At 43.7% G+C, this 16,764-nt stretch overlaps 1 protein-coding gene across 3 annotated transcripts in view; it reads right to left on the bottom strand.

Moving 5' to 3' along the window:
* mllt3 (MLLT3 super elongation complex subunit) overlaps nt 1-16,764 on the bottom strand; it is a 47,220-nt gene that overhangs the window by 19,876 nt on the left and 10,580 nt on the right. For all 3 annotated transcript variants that reach the window (XM_076087217.1, XM_076087218.1, XM_076087219.1), the window contains exons 3-5: nt 4,697-4,779; nt 3,297-3,440; nt 370-408 (exon numbers count right to left, since the gene is read on the bottom strand). In XM_076087217.1, the coding sequence (XP_075943332.1) occupies nt 370-408; nt 3,297-3,440; nt 4,697-4,779 (266 nt within the window). The remainder of the gene's footprint in view (nt 1-369; nt 409-3,296; nt 3,441-4,696; nt 4,780-16,764) is intronic.

The raw sequence follows: 16,764 nt of genomic DNA, 5'->3' as shown, positions 1-16,764 counted from the left end.
ATAGAAGTGTTTTAAAAGTACAGTAACTGTTCACGGTTACTACAAGTTGTCCAGTATAACCTAATTAGTGCACACCCATCTTCACTGCCAAGAGTGTCTACTCATCACACATTTAAAATCTAAAGTTTTTGCTGGAATATCCTGCAGTCATTACAGGGCTACACCGATGGCCAGAATATGCAAATACAGACAGCACAGCTGCTTCAGTGTCTTTGTATTGGGACGGTAAATCTCCCAGCCAGGATAAACGTACCGCTATCATTACACAACAAACTATTTGTAGCCACTTTCTAGAATTGTCCAAGTTGTTAATCATCTTTAGAGAAGCCTGGTTCATTCATGAGCCCCAAAGCATGGTGGAAATCTTACTTTTGAGTCTTCTGAACTTCGTTTGTGAGGATCCCGTTGCTGTTAAAGGGAGGACAACAAAAGTTTACAGTTTAATTCTCTAAAATACAAAAGATTTTTAGCTAAGCCAAATACTCATTACATTATTAATATCCAAAACAGTGGAACAAGGTTTGGTAAAGAAACTTTGAATTCAATGAAATTGTTCAAAGTAATGTTCTCAGATCTTTATGTGATGAGACACGATAGAGAATGTGAGTTTCGATATGGTCAATGTCAGCCTTTTTGAGGCTGAGAAGGGGGTGCAGGCCAAAGTAAATAAAGAGCACTTAGCTCCAGTCATAAAACCTCCAGACTACAGGGGTCCTCTGGCAGGGGACCAACAGACTGACTGAACCAAACGCTGAGGAAGCAACTAGGGATGTCCTGAGCCCATCCTAAGGATGATATGGGGGCAGATTTCAATGGATAGGTATTAGCTAAATTAAAGTCTGATGGATCATTTCTGTACTGCACATTTCTGTACTGCACCACTGCTCTCCGTTACCACACTGAGAGCTTTTTTCTCCATATGCAAGTGAAAATGTGTGAACGTGAAACATCATTTGGTTAAAGGAACCTTCAGTCAAAACTTTCTGATGTTAAGATTTACAGACCAGTCTCTCTTTCGTTCTTAAACACTTGAATGTGCTGATGTCCCTCTTTTCTGCATATCTCCACCAGAACAACCTTCTTGACCCCCACCTGTCTGGTTTCAAAGTGGGCCGTTCCACTCAGACGGGCCTCCTCGCCGTCACAGAGGAACTCCACACTGCAAGAGCAGTCTTCTCCTCCTCCGTCATCCTGCTACACTTTTCAGCAGTGTTTTGACATGATGAACCAGATCCTCCTCTCCACCCTCCAAGAACTGGGAGTCTCAGACTCTCCACTCTCCCTTTTCCCATCCTACCTCAAGGAGAGCACTTACAGGGAGAGAATCTGTGCTTGAACAAGCGGGGTCCCTCAGGGTGACGTTCTGGGTCCCCTGCTCTGTTATTCGCTCACATGCCTTTTTCTACTAATAATAGTTTTCCCCGGTCTGAAAGACAGTTGACAGCACAAATCTTCGACCGACCGACCGACTTGCCTACTGTGCTGCGCATGACCCAGGGCAATCGTACATCAATGACATTGTCAAACCAGCCTGTCCAATACGCTCTGCTACTGGCCATTACCACTGAGCCCCTGCTCCTACTCAACAAAATCTAAACGGTTTACTGTCCTGATGTCAATGGGGAATTCGTTCCACCATTGTGGAAAAAAGTCATGTGTTCACACTGCACATTATCCCATAAAAGAACCCGTTCTCTATCTCTCATTGTTTCTAAATGTAGCATTTAAAGCAGTTCAGCATGTTCGCTGAAGTTGAAGTACTTGCATGATTGGCTTTGCATAAAAGCGTTAGCTAAATGAATGGAATGTAATGGGGTTTAACTGGGGTAAGCCAGAAAAAAAATGCAGATTTAACACACAGTTAGCTGCTTCTATTTTTTTGTCGCTTACCCCAGTTAAAATGACAAACAGGAGGCAGGTCATATCAGCTTGATGTCGGGCCAAACTAAAGCATGGCTGTTGTCGGGTTTGTGGTACTTTTGATATTTGGATCAAATTGGGGGGTCGAATTTAGTTACAGCTGTTAGTTAAAGGTGTTTGATAAATATTTAATCAACATTTAGCATTTGATTGGACTTGGTATCGGCAATACCGATATTAAAAGGTCAGGGATTGAGGCCAAAACAATCCTTATCAGGATATTCCTGGATGCAACTAATGGCAAACCCACAACCATAGAGAGCTTTTGTGATGCGATCAGCTAATCTAAGTGATGCTAAATTTGTAGTAATTTATTCTGCATTGTATAAGTTTCCTAAAACAATACTAAAGCAAAAGAAAATCACTGGAATCTGTGTGATTTAACAATTTAACAGTTCTAAAATCAAATGATAATGAAATACACAAAAGACTCAGTGAACAAACGATAAAGCCTCTTCAGAGCAGGAGAACCGATAAGAGGAGTGGTTAGGTTACACCTCATATACTGTAACAGAATGACAGTTGGCATGCAGTCACACTTCTCTTGTGAACAGCTGTGGTGGCGAACTCGAGGTAAACAAAGAGCAGCTTTCTCAGGTCTGAACAGTACTCCTTACACAGAAAAACATGATTGTGCCATTAATGTACCGGCATTACGGCCTCCTTATTAGTCCACTGGAATATTTGGAATCTAAAAGCATGCAAACACATTCAGAAAATAAAATCTTAGAAACATTGAAGAAGAAAGGGCAGAGGTCCTGTTTCACACATCAAAGGCCACGTGTGCCATGTGTAATCTGTTAGACTGTCACCTGACCACCGTCATTGACAAATGTTTGCAACATTGATAGCCACAAAGGTGAAAACTGGTGTATTGTATTTGGCCCAGTTACCATCACCTGTGGTTAGGTCATTTCAAAGCTGGGTTTGTAAGTGTACAGCCTGTCATGCTGGTGCTCCTGCAGTGTAATATGACGCAGCTAACAAAACAAAGTCATTCCACTGGAAGCACGTCTTTTGACTGGGGCTCCAATCATTGACTTTTAAGAGCCAGCCATTGTTGGTTTGAGTTTTTTTCATAAGATATGTTCACAATAAAAATATGATCAGCCTTATTCTTTAATGATGTTCATAATTAAATCAGTAAAAACAGCAGATCTACTGTGGCTGAAGTAAGGCAGGTCGAGTGGAACTGTATTCATGTGTGACACTGAATGAGCTGTGCATGAGTGTTTCATAACATAGAACTGAACTCCATTGACTTTCCCTGGAACAAAAAGAGATGAAAGTTTTTCCTCCTGGGTGGGCTGCAGTACAAGTTGCAGTATTGCATTAAGAAGTGTCACTCAAGTCCCGCCTCCCCCTCGGACTCCTACCCCTCCAGCTTTCAGCAGCTTCCTACGAAACTCCTCTGTCGGGTTGTTGAAGGTGAGCTTCTCACAGCGGAGATGATTGACAGGTGGGTGGCCGTCCAGGTGGAGGAACAGGTCGTAATCAAAGCGGACTTTCTTCGGTTCTTCCTGAGGAGAAGTGGTGGTCCACCCAGAGAGGGAAAAGAGGAGAACGGTCACCATCACGACTTAACCAACATTATGTTCTTGCATCAACACCACTATGCTGCATTCAGATGCAAACTACAAAGTCCTTCTGGTTCTCCACAATGACTGAAATTGAAAGTTTAACAATGCCTTATGAGACATTTTCAAGTTGTGTTGCAAACCTGCAGCACACGATGCAAATACACCACTTTATGGACTGACTTGACCTTTTCAAAGACACAGCTTTAGAATTGTTGTCATGCTGGAAGAAAACATAAATTAAATGCAGAACTTTGAAGTGAAGTCCACTTTGATTTTCTACCATTTGGTGTCCCCTCCTTTAAAAAGGGACAGGGAGGCAATCCCTGCAGACACTGACTGAATCATAGATACTCCGAATTCAGTTTATAGCTTATTTAATAATACATCTATTCATAGTAAGACTATTAATAGTGCATAGTAAAAGTGCTGCATTTAAATGTTTACTTCAAGTGATGGGTAAAGACAGACATTATCAGCAGTACTTGAATGTACTTCACTCTGTTCAAGGTGGAGCTTTCCATTCTAATGTAATGCTGGATAGTTTCATGAATAATAATAAATCATATTTGAATTGTTAGAGTTTGTGAGTAACATTTCTCAGTCAGATACAATGTTTTTGTACACAGTAAGTAGTATACAGTCGACTTCCATATTTTTCATCCAAGTGGGGGCCATTTGTGAGATATTTTGGGGTATAATGAGTTAGAAAAGTAACATAATTCAATTATTCTCATATCGAAACACGATGTTAAATCTATAGCTTTTTGGGGTCCTTTTAGTTGTGGGCCCCAGGTCCAGGTGGCCTACCAGGTGTTTGTGGATTTAGGTGTCAAGGAGTCAAGGAAGCCGAGTGAAGTTGTTTGTCTGACACCACAGGCCAAACATTCAGCCTGTTCTGATCAGGCAGGATTTTACGGGAACTGCACTAATGGTCAAATCTACGTGGAAAAATACATATGTTCCACATATTTTAATTCAACAGATATTTTCCCTAAAACTGTAGTTTCAGGGCTGCCTGGTGGTGGAGGTGATTACAATGTATGACAATGTCCCTGGTTAGAGTTTGGTTGCATGTCATTCTTCCCCTCATTAAGAAAGGCAGGAAGAGGAGCATTCTACCATCACACAACCAAAACAAAGATGAATCCAGTGTTGAAACATACAGTTGGCTGGTGGCTAAAATTGGTAAAATGTACCTTATTTTTGAAGTAAACTTCAATCGGCAAGATGAAGCCTGCGTATCCAGACTCCTCCACTTTGTATGGTGGATCCTTGCACACTGAAATGAAAGAGAGAGGAGTAGCCGTTAAAGAGAGGCCAGCGACCTTCAACACGAGGTGACTCACAAAACACAGGGACAGCTTTAAATCGTTTTAGTTGTAGAAAATGCAAAGCAGCTGCCTCCATTCAAACACTGTTGCACAGCAGCGGTGCAGTGTGTGTGTGTGTGTGTGTGTTGGTGGTTGCTGGGGGACAGAACACAGTCCTCACCATTATTAGAGTGATCACATTTTCTTACAAAAATCGGTTACTTGTATTAAAATATATGCGCCTTTGCTTCTGAAAGTCACGTCGCCTAATGAACGGAGCCACCAAACCTGCATCTCCACTCTCATGAGATCTCATTAGCTCCCATCTCCATTGTCTCTGCTGATATCGATGCTACAACGGGGGTTCAATTAGGACCTGGCTCCTTAAAGCTTGTGAATCCACCTAGCTGGTGACAAAACGAAGACTCCCCCCTCATCCTCATGGGCCTTTAAAGACAAACAAACTACAAGCGCTCAGGTGTTCTTCCCTGAAGGTGTGTGTATAGGTGTGTGTGTGTGTTTGTCAGCCTCTCTCCCTGTGGACTCTGCAGAGATGTACCAATTAAGTGCATGTATGCAGAGCCCTGAGTGTGTTTACTGGGAGAACAGATGAAAGCAGGTCTCAGCTTTGCTCCTTTAGATAATGCCACTCTGATGCACAGCATGAATGAAGGTTATTTAAGACGTCTGTAGCAACCAGAGTGAAACGTGAACATGGTTCCGGCTGAGCCTTGAGACTCTTTGAATATCTTATTTTGAGATGCATAATAACATTGGCATTGCACCTTCAAAACATACTCAGCCCATTACTATTGTACCACTGTATCCAGGAAGAGAAGCCTATGAGTCAACACACATCTCAGTTAAGATTATAACTTTTTTGATGCTTCCTTACACACAAAAGAACGATGCCAGTCACTTCCACACAGTGAGGCATACAGCTGGTATCAGATCCATTGGTATCGGAATATACCCAAGACCAGGTATGCCATCAATATCGGGACTGAAAAAGTCACATCCATTCATCCCAACAATTGATTTTATGTGTGGTCAAAACTCTAGTCGGCTGTCTAGTCGATACACTGAAAGATTAGTCAACTAATCATTTCAGCTCTAACCACGATACACAACTATTGCTGGCTGAGAAAATTCCCTCTTGACTTTGGAAATATCGATTACAAAAATATGTTGATTTGAATAACGTGCGTCGACGCGTCGCAATAAGTGTCTGAGCCCGGTCAAAGCACGCTTTCCCCTGGAGGACAGCTGCAGCTAAAAAAACCTCGACACGTCCTCCAGAGTGTGGGACTGTTTGAGATAGAGACTCGACTACATGGTGCTCTGTAAACTCTGTATATTGCAAAGCAATAGCATCCCGAAGCTCATATGATGATGCCTACAGTGCACCATTGGAGCAACAACTGACGATCATCAAATGAGACGAGTCATTAATCGCTTTCACTATATTTTGAAGAATTTGACCAAGCATCTTCTGTCTAACTTCAGTTCCTGACAGGTACTCAAAAAGTATTTGGTCCCACACTCCTTCTTAAAGTGGACTCAGAATATTACTGAACAAGGAATACAATGGAAGTCTCAGAGGAAAAACTTTATTAAACTGACAACTTGGCTCTCAGTGATGCGGGAGAACTTGGAAATTCCTTGAGTCATCTTTACCTTCTGCAGCAATCCAATCATCACTGTGCTCCCTTGGGTCATGTTGGAGCCCCGCCCCTTCAGGGAGCAGCAGTGATTGATGGCTATGCTGAGGTCGACCTCACCGCTGGGGCCGAGCCATCCAAAACCCAATACCGCCAAGCAAATATTATGGGTTAGAGTTAATTGTGCAAGTGGGTCAGGTTCAATTACAGCCGGCTAAAAGAGCCCATTCACCACCACCCCTTTATACCAACTGAGATGAGCCCAACAGCCCCATAATGGAGGGAAACATTCACACTGGAGCACATGAACTCTGTACATGTGTTGGTCTATGTTTCGTATTTGCACGGATAGCAGGGTAAACGTGATGTCAGGCTGAGATATTTTCATTGCAGCTACAGTGAACTTACAATTCTTTTGTGTTATTTCTTTTAAGACAAAAAGTAGATATATCCTTAAATCTGGTAAACAGAATTGTGACCAAGCTGAGTGGGACATTTCACTGTCAACTGATGATCTTGTAAGCACTCCCTGATGGACAAACTCTGGAATGGAGACACCGTTTCTCACTGACCTCAAACAGATGTAGGGCATCTCTGTGCTGACATTTCTGGTTACTTATTAGCCGACATATCTGTTATAAGCTGTAAAAATACAGGCACCCTGGTGTGACCTGGTGGTTTAGGTTCCCACCATAAGCAGACTCCCGGTTCATGTCCAACCAGGAACCTTTGTGGTATGTAGTTCCCAACTTTCTCATTTTCTGTCATCACTCTACTGTCACGAAACTAAAGTACTTAGCTTGGCTGCTTCATATGCAGCTTCATATCAACACCTGACTGTGTAAAACCTAGGGATGCGTATCGATAAGATTCTATGAATACTAGTACTATTATTGATACTGCTTATCGGTTCAGTTCATTATCGTTACTCTTATCGGATCTTTTTGATTCTTTTGTAAAAGAAAAAGACAATTCATTAAAAAGAAGAATCAACATTGCTTTATTATTCATGTGTGAACAAGTAGTCTTTCTTGAATTTTTAAATACCTCACTATTGTTAACTCTACTACTTCAATGCCAACAACAAATGTAAATATGAGAACATTCCTACAGGGAGGAGTGGATTTGGGGTTGAGAGCCCTGCTCCTATCCCTACAGTAAAGAAACTATATTGTTAAGGTGTGTTGGCTGGAGTGGTAGTGGGACTAGCAGCTTCACAATAACTTATAACAACACAGCTGCTCCCCTTATTACTAATTATGTATCAAACAACTCAATATACACTGACAGACTTATTAGTTGTTCCCTAAATCCCTTTGACTCCACTGTTGAGAAGGGGTGCAGGCCTTTAACAATAAACTGGGTAACAGCTCAATGACACTCGTCCACCTCATCATCTTCCCTGATAGCTGCTAACAAGAGGGGACATGGTCTAAGGGGGGTGGGGGGGCTGGGACCGGCGGTATCTACAAGAGGTTCTCAAATCCTTAAACTACAGTCGCAGCTAAACAATAAGATAAAAAATAAGTAATTCACATTCGTCTGTTCTTCTGATCAAACTCTAACGTTACCTGCAGTGGACAAACAGGTTGATGTTCTGCTTGTTGGCTACATGTTGTGATGAACTGCTGCTGTAAGAGGAAACTCTTACTTCTGAGGGTTTTATTGAGTTTGTTCTCAGACTCTACTGGAGTCAAATGTAGCCACACTTTGGATCTTTTTCTTCTCTCTGCCATGATGTGAGTCTCACGCTGTACTGAGCCGGAGTCTGTGTGTGTGTGTGTGTGTGTGTGTGTGTGTGTGTGTGTGTGTGTCAGAGTAAAGCAAGACTCCCCCCCTCGTGAAAAGACACAGAGAGAGGAGGTTTGCAACAGTGTTTTTATTCTGTGGAGATCTCCCTCCGTAACCTCTAAAGTAGCGATAGCAGATGCGTTAACTCTGGACCGCATCAATACTCCGGGTATTCACTACTGTTATCGGTTCCCCTTTAGACCCGGGTATGGGGGGGGGGGGGGGGGGGGGGCATCACTAGTACAACCTCATACTTCTGTGGGATTCTCTGACAAGGGTCCTGAGAAATGTAAGGAATTACCAACACATCTGTGTTTTCAGAATGTTTGATGAGATACGTTTTCTTGGATATTTTGTGAAGTTCGAATGAAACTAAACAATTATTAATGTCAGTCAAAAGTGCCAAACATTCACAGGTTTCAGCCAAAACTGAAAGAATTTAATGCTTGTGTTTGCTAAATATATTAGCAACATGATTATCTTTGGCTTCTGGTCAGATAACAATATCAATATGTAGGGACGCCCCGATTTATCGTCCACCGATAGTCATCAGTAGAAATACGTGCTCAGGATATCAGCATTCTATTCACCAATTGCATTAAGAGGATTAATGGAGGTTCCATTGAGTTACATTATGATGCATTCAAGCTTTATACCGTAAAAAGGTCACTTATAAAGTTATGTGTTCAAATGTAATCTTGTAAAATGTAGTTTTTGGTGAGAAACTTGAATGAATCCAGTTGTTTGACATGAAATAGATAATAACAGATGAATTATGAGCTGTTTAACATGCTAAGCAGCTTATAATACATCATTACAACTACTCATGTTGTTATGCAAATAACCACCACAGATGACAATAACATTTAGAATTTTTGTATTTACTGTATGACATTGAAAAGGGTTAGTCTGGAGCCTTGTATACCAGCTGCTATGACAACACAAATCATCAACAAAACGTTGATATCGGCCATGATGGTTTTTTGTTGCCTTGATAATCGGTTATTGTATCTGCAGCACAGAACGTGATGGGGGCATCTCTATCCACATGCAAATTAGAAATGCTTTTACAACTAGTTCATCTCACATAGTCAGACCTGTCTCCAGTGCTGTGTCAGTGCTAAAGAAAGGTCTGTCTGCACACACTATCATTCTGGTAGAGGGGAAAGCGCTGATGCTTGTTTGTATGTCTTTAAACCAATCACAATCGTGTCGGGCGGCGCTGAGCCCAGGATGCAGCGACAGTGCCCTTACTCAATAGATAGCAAAGATAAGGGATATGATGGTGACTTATACCCACATCCTACATCCAGGGAGTCACACTATTATACGGACATTTTATAAGAAAAGATTGGCTGAGAAAATGTATCATGTCAGGGTTTCCTGCTGTGTTTTACAGAAGAGGTGAGCCTTCTCGCTCAGGAGTTGCTGCTTTTACTCATTTCTCACCATTTTAAAAGGTTTTGTTGACCAAACAAAGATTAACAAGGAAACAAAACTAAACTGGTTGCAGCTCTAAATATAACTATCATAAACATTAACTTTGATTTCATACAGCACGACTGCAGTAGGAGCTGTGTCCGCATTCTCGGCAATAAGTCAGACACGTTCCCGGTGGGTGTTGGCCTCCGCCAGGGCTGCCCTTTGTCTCCGGTCCTGTTCGTGACTTTCATGGACAGGATATCTAGGTGCACCCTGAGGGTGGAGAACGTCAGTTTCGGGGGTCTCGGGATCGCCTCTCTGCTGTTTGCAGATGATGTGGTCCTGTTAGCCTCCTCGGATCGTGACCTCCAGCATTCACTGGGGCGGTTTGCAGCCGAGTGTGAAGCGGCGGGGATGAGAGTTAGCACCTCCAAATCTGAGGCCATGGTGCTCTGCCGGAAACCGGTGGATTGCTCCCTCCAGGTGGGGACAGAGTGCCTACCTCAAGCGAAGGAGTTCAAGTATCTCGGGGTCTTGTTCACGAGTGAGGGTAAGATGGAGCGGGAGATCGACAGACGGATCGGTGCAGCTGCAGCAGTAAAGCAGGCGCTGCACCGGACCGTCTTGGTGAAGAGGGAGCTGAGCCGGAAGGCAAAGCTCTCAATTTACCACTCGGTCTACGTTCCTACCCTCACCTATGGTCACGAACTCTGGGTCGTGACCGAAAGGACAAGGTCGCGGCTACAAGCGGCCGAAATGAGTTTCCTCCGTAGGGTGGCCGGGCTCAGCCTTAGAGATAGGGTAAGGAGCTCGGTCATCAGGAGGGAGCTTGGAGTCGAGCCGCTACTCCTTCGCGTCGAAAGGAGTCAGCTGAGGTGGTTCGGGCATCTAATTAGGATGCCTCCTGGATGCCTCCCACTGGAGGTTTTCCAGGCACGTCCAACTGGGAAGAGACCCCGGGGAAGACCCAGAACACGCTGGAGGGATTACATCTCCCAGCTGGCCTGGGAACGCCTCGGGATCCCCCAGAATGAGCTGGAACATGTTGCCGGTGAGAGGGGAGTCTGGGTCAGCCTGCTTGGCCTGCTGCCACCGCGACCCAACCCCGGATAAGCGGTGGAAAATGGATGGATGGATTCATACAGCAAAAGCAATACATTTAATGAGTTTGGTTATTACTTGATATGAAACTAAATTGATCTTGAGACAAGATGCCTTCGGTGGACTATTTCCTGGGTTAAACCGTGCATGTGTAGCACCTCCCTGACCTGCCTTTTATTAGCAATAAAGAATAAAGAAATAAATTCAGCAGTAAGACTTTACCACTGAACGCTGTGTGAATGCTGTCCAAACTCTGCACAGATTTCAAGTGAGGGGAGAAGTTATGGTTAAAAGAGAGAGAAACCCAGCCAGAGTAGCGTAGTACTGTGAAGGAGAAGTCAGGGCAGCATCTGGATCCATGGACTGAACTAGTGAACTAGTTCAGTTTGAAAAGGTTACCATCATCTGAAGGAGCGTCTGAGATGCACAATGCGACCGCTGACCTGTAACCGAAAACTTGCCCGTGGTCACAGAAGCTTTCAAAGAGGGACAGGGCCGTGCCGCTTATGAACGCGGCCTCGGTTTAAACCAAGATGCCAATCACAGAACAATGCCAGTCACTATGTATTTGGCCTTTCTACACAGACTGCTTTGTAATGAGGCCAGGCTAGACCACAGGCCGGACCATAAAACAAAAGACAAGACTGGAAATAAGAAAGTCTTTAGTGAGGCTTGTGGCTCACTCACTGATTTACTGTTAATCCCGCTGTCTCCCTAATGGAGACATTCATCTCAGCATCACTTGTCCAACAAACGCCACATGTTCATCCACATGTGCAGCATACAGAAAGAATGAATCTTTATTGAGAAGAATGCGAGTGACTCTCGCCACCTGCTTAACGAGCCCAAAGACGTCACTGTGATGAAACAAACGGCAGGCCGGCCGTGTTTGTCTGGTTGAAAAGACGCACGACCGTTAACGTTTAATCTGTGCTCATTTTTATTTGATTTTATTTTCTGCTGCACAAACAGGTTAAATCCATCATTAATCACCAGCTGCAGAACAGAATTAGTCTCTTCACCCGTACTGGAGAGTTAGAAGCCGAGATGTTGCGTGCATTGACGGGGTCATGTGCTGCATATACCCTCTAATGCCGTGTTCACAACAAGCGCGGTGCGAATTCAACGCGCCGCAAATTCGCGTCCGATTCGCGTGAATCGCGCCGGAGAGGGGGCGTGGTTTATTGACCTGAAATCCGTTCAACTGTCCGCCATTAACCATGGAAAAAATAACCTCTAGTTCTGCTTAGTACGTATTGTGGAAGTCACAGATATCCCGGGAAACTAAACGCCGTCATGTCTGGGTTCATAATATTGTCCAGAGGAGCTCCATGGATTGTATCGAGCTGTATTCACTGTGTCTAGCAAGCCACACAAGTCGCTGTTTACTACAGCTGTATGAGCCCCAAATAAACTCATCTGGCTGTGATTTAACGGCAATAAACGGGCAAAAAGGGACTCTGAAATAACTACGTAATGATGCCGATTTGTAGGCTACTTGTCTTCTCAATGGAGCGGATGGATCGGTGCTAGGCTATGCTAACATTGTAGCAGCTCCACCAACAGTCAGAATAACGTCATCTAAATACGTATATATACGTAAAATACATAAATACGGCAGCGTCTATTCATTGTTTGTACCATATGGTTTACACACACACATTTATACACATAGTTTGGTCCGGTCTCTATTGATATGAGGTATCGTAGAGCTCTGGGTGATCACAGACGGCTATAGGATTTATTTCCTGATTCAACAACGGCAGGAAGTCAGTGATGACGGGGGGAGCAACTCAACGCTGATAGTCTATCGCGCCACAGCGTCACGCGAATATTTCGCAGAAGTTGAAAAATTTCAACTTCTGCGTTGGACGCGAATTCGCGCCGCGCCAGTCTCATCGCGTCTGTGCATAGACTTTGTATGTAATCTACTCGCGCCGCAAATTTTCGATGTGTTTGGTGTGAACGCAGCATAATTCTCCGCCGCATCCAACTAGTTTATCTGTGTGTCTCAGCGTGACGTTAGTGAGTGTCCGGTCAAGAAGCATGAGTATGAAGTTGGCAGTAAGGCCTCGATCACAGAGAGCGGCTGCTAGAAAGGCGTCACCACAGGTTTTTCCATGGTACGTCGTGCCTGGTGTGCGCTCTTCTCTTGTGCATGACATTTTTCTTGCGCTTTTTTTTTTTTTTTTTAGATGTGCATAAAAGCTTAAATATTCTCAACTTTTCAGTGCCAGGCACAGAGTCGCTCCGCTTGTCAATGTCACACTTGATCTAGCCAGCCAATCAAATCAAGCGAAAGGCGGTCTGTACTACTTGCCTTCCTGATGTGTTCCGGTAGATGTGGTAGCTACGGACGATGTCAAATGCAGACCAAAGGTTGATATTAGCGTTTTTTAAGTACGATGAACTAAACATTTTTTCCCTCCTCATCCAACAGCAGAGCAACAGCAAGAGCTCTAAGTGTGCTTGAATCCAGAGCTAATCACGCTAGCATAGCTAACCAGCTGCTTTGCAGCCGTAACACAGCCAGAGGGACTTTCTCCACCATATCGTGAACTACGTCATATCGGAACCCGATACTGGTATTGGATCGGTCCTATCGCTGATATATTCTGCCCCTGTATTGGAGGAAATACATAGTACTCGAAATAGCAGTAGTCTAAGCAGTAGTAGTCTGTGTTGGACCCCAAACAACATTGCAAAGAGATGAAGAAGAAAAAATAATAACTTATTTCGAGCACAAGTTTTGGAAAACAAATCAACACTACATTTACTGGAAAAAAACACAATCATATGACAGTGTGTTAGTCTGAAAAACCAGCCATGATATGAGCTGCTCTAACAATGGTAAGTGGTGATTAGCAGCTCAGTAGGGTGGCGTCTCTGCTTGAATGAGCACAGTCCCTTACAAACAACGTCACACTATAGTTTTCTTCAGGAACTCGGCTCACCCAGATAACTTCTCACTAATCGGCTAACAACAAGATCCTAGAACACAAACGGGGTCAAGATTAATCTGCTGAGATTAAAGACCAGAACGCAAGAAACATTCAAGTTTGTGTCGTAAGCCGAGATAAGTAGCCCAACAGGTGTCAGGTCTGTGGCAGTAAAAGGTTAAACAGGGGCTGAATATGGCATGCACGCCTCACTTCTCATCATGTTAAGCATCTTCTCTTGGTTAAACCGGAGCTGATTTGAAATAAGAAAACCAGGTTATCGGCACCCCACCAGCACCCAGACCAGCAGAGAGTAAAGCACAGACAGAAGCATGTTGGTCACAAAAGAAACTAAAGAAATGATGCATCAACACAATCAGCACACTCTAGACTAAAACCACATAGGTGTGAAGCCGCACCCACCTCAAGGGACCAAAAACAGAAGTGAAGTGAAGGGGTGGGGTCAAAATCACAGGGAAGCCTCTGACAAACAGCGCACACAGTGGGACTGCTGCCAGCAGACTCCCACACCTCCCCTGAGAACCATTATGTGTGCATGTTCTGACATTTGATCTTCTCCAGTGATCTTTCAGAAAGTCACACATTTTACGATGGAACTGTGCAGCTATTGCTGTATGCATCACTACTAGAGGTCGACAAATTTATCCATTTGGCCAATTAATCGGCTATTGTTATGGGAGGAGCTGGGCGCCGTCCTGGGCACCCTCTAGTTGACCAATCAGCACCCATCTGCCCCCCGACTTCCAGCTATCTTCGCCTACTCCAATACCATCTAGTGACTACCTTCTTCTAGCCACAGATACCCAGAGCAGTCAGAAATCTCCATACGGATGCTGCTTGGTCGTAGTATGGTGTAATCCCAGCAGCAAGCTTGTGATTGACAGGTCGTTGGTAGGAGCTTTAACCCTTTCACAGTGTGTTCCCACTTCATGAAAGTTAATCGCAACCGCTCTGGTTTCTTTGACTGAACAGTGCAGCCAGCATGCTTGGTTTAAACATTTCATGAAAAACACATGATTCAACACGAACAAAGATTTTAAGGAACAATTAAACTTGTTTGTTAATGGAAAGCAACAAGTGTATGTACTGATACGTTGATCACCGACAAGTTGAAAAGAATCATCTTTCTTTGGTATGTACTGGTCTGATGAGACTTCAACAGTTACTTACTTAATGGACTCTGTGTCGATGGACTAATAGATTCGATCAAGCCGCTGTAACAAACTGCTCCAGCAACAGCTAAAGTTAGTTGTGCTAAATGATTTCCCCTTTATTTATCTCACTGATGAAACCGACCGTAGCTCATTTAGTGATTCCTGACTCAAATCCTCCAGCGTGGAAGTGCTGTAAATAAAAGACAAATGTTTTATGGCAGGGGCGAGTGAGAAAAGGGTGAAAGAGCCCTTATCAAGCATGCTTCAATAAACCACTTCCTCCAACCTCCTTTCATTGACTGAGCATTTACGGCTCAGTTCCTGTGATTTGGTGGTCTATCTGCACCTCCTCCCCTTCCCCGTCCTTTCATGCCAGTAGCAGCAGCCGGCCTGCAGCTTTCTTTGTGTTCGGTCTATACAAGTAGGTATGATTGCTGAGGAATCGTAAAACAATTACTGGCAAATTCCTGCAGCTCTTTGATTTCTGCCAGACACTGTGAGGGGGGGGGACGAGGGGGGGTCTTAGGAGCCTTTACCAAAAATGTTAGTTATTTTCCTCCACATACGACCCAGCGATGTTTAGTCCCTAAAGTACACTCCTTCTCAGAGACTGCTGCCACTCAGAAATCATCTCAGCCGCTGGATCACACACATCTGATGTGTGTTTCATGTTAGTAAAACTGGACCCCTAGATCCTGGACCCCTAGATCTTGGATTGCTAGATCCTGAATCCCTAGATCCTGGATCCCTAGATCTTGGATCCCTAGATCCTGGACCCCTAGATCCTGGATCTCTAGATGAGCAGATCCTGTATCTGCATGTGAAATGCTCCCTGCTCTTTACTCACATGGTCCTTTCACCTGTGAGCAATCATCAATACATACGTGTTACTATTTAACAGGAGGAGCTCACGGCAGCACCCACTGCTCGTTCACGAGAGTGCAGAACGTACGTGCTTTAACGTCAGAAAAGTCTCCAACAACACCAGAACAAGTCGCTAGATTTGTCACTAGTAGCTTTTGACAAAAAATGTCGCCATGAGGGTTTGGAAAGTCGCCAGATTTAGCGAGAGAGTCGGCAAGTTGGCAACACTACCACCGGCTAAATGTGTCCCCAGAGCAACATTGGACCTAACAATAGTTCCTATCACATATTAAACCAAACAAAAATCCATCTTCATAAAAACAAGTTGTACAAATAATAATATATAAACAAGCATCTTAAAGCTACTGCAGATGTACAAACAAACGCAGTTCACTTACCAGAGCTGCTGTTCACTATTTAAAGACAAAGTCCATCCTCCTTTCTTTGTTAATAAAGAGTTTAATCTCACGGTTGTTCAGTACATCCGTGTGTTTTAGTTCCAGTAAGAAGACAGTCGAGCCTCCCCAGTTGTATTTCTTGAATACGTTTTAATGCGTTTGAGGCTGAAAATGTCCGCTCCACAGAGGCAGCAGATATTGGGATTGTCACCGCCCAACATGTCACGCTAGCCCACTGACCAATCACGTACTTGTAGACCAGCTAGCAGGCTCTGACACGTCAAAGAATACGCCCAACATGTCAAACTAAAGATCTGATTGGTTGAACACTATGACAATCAACAATATCGTCCCCATTCACTTAAACTGCAAATGGATTCACTTGTGAGTCTGCAGGCCTCTGCCTCTGTTCTTACCTAGAGACACAGAGGTGAGATCTGATTGGATAAAAGCTCTACTTAAAACAAGCTGCACTGGAAGCAGAGCAACTGAGGAAGACAGTAGCTGTGCAATGAGAACATAAGATAATGGGAACAATATTTTTATAATTATAATACATGTAGTGTATTTAAGAAAAATTATTAAATTATAAAATAGCTATAA

The sequence above is a fragment of the Anarhichas minor genome, unplaced genomic scaffold (genome assembly GCF_050575085.1).
Source record: "Anarhichas minor isolate MPS153535 unplaced genomic scaffold, ASM5057508v1 ptg000009l, whole genome shotgun sequence".
Lineage (NCBI taxonomy): Eukaryota > Metazoa > Chordata > Actinopteri > Perciformes > Anarhichadidae > Anarhichas > Anarhichas minor.
The sequence above is the reverse complement of the archived record's forward strand: the minus strand, read 5'-3'. Positions and strand labels throughout refer to the sequence as shown.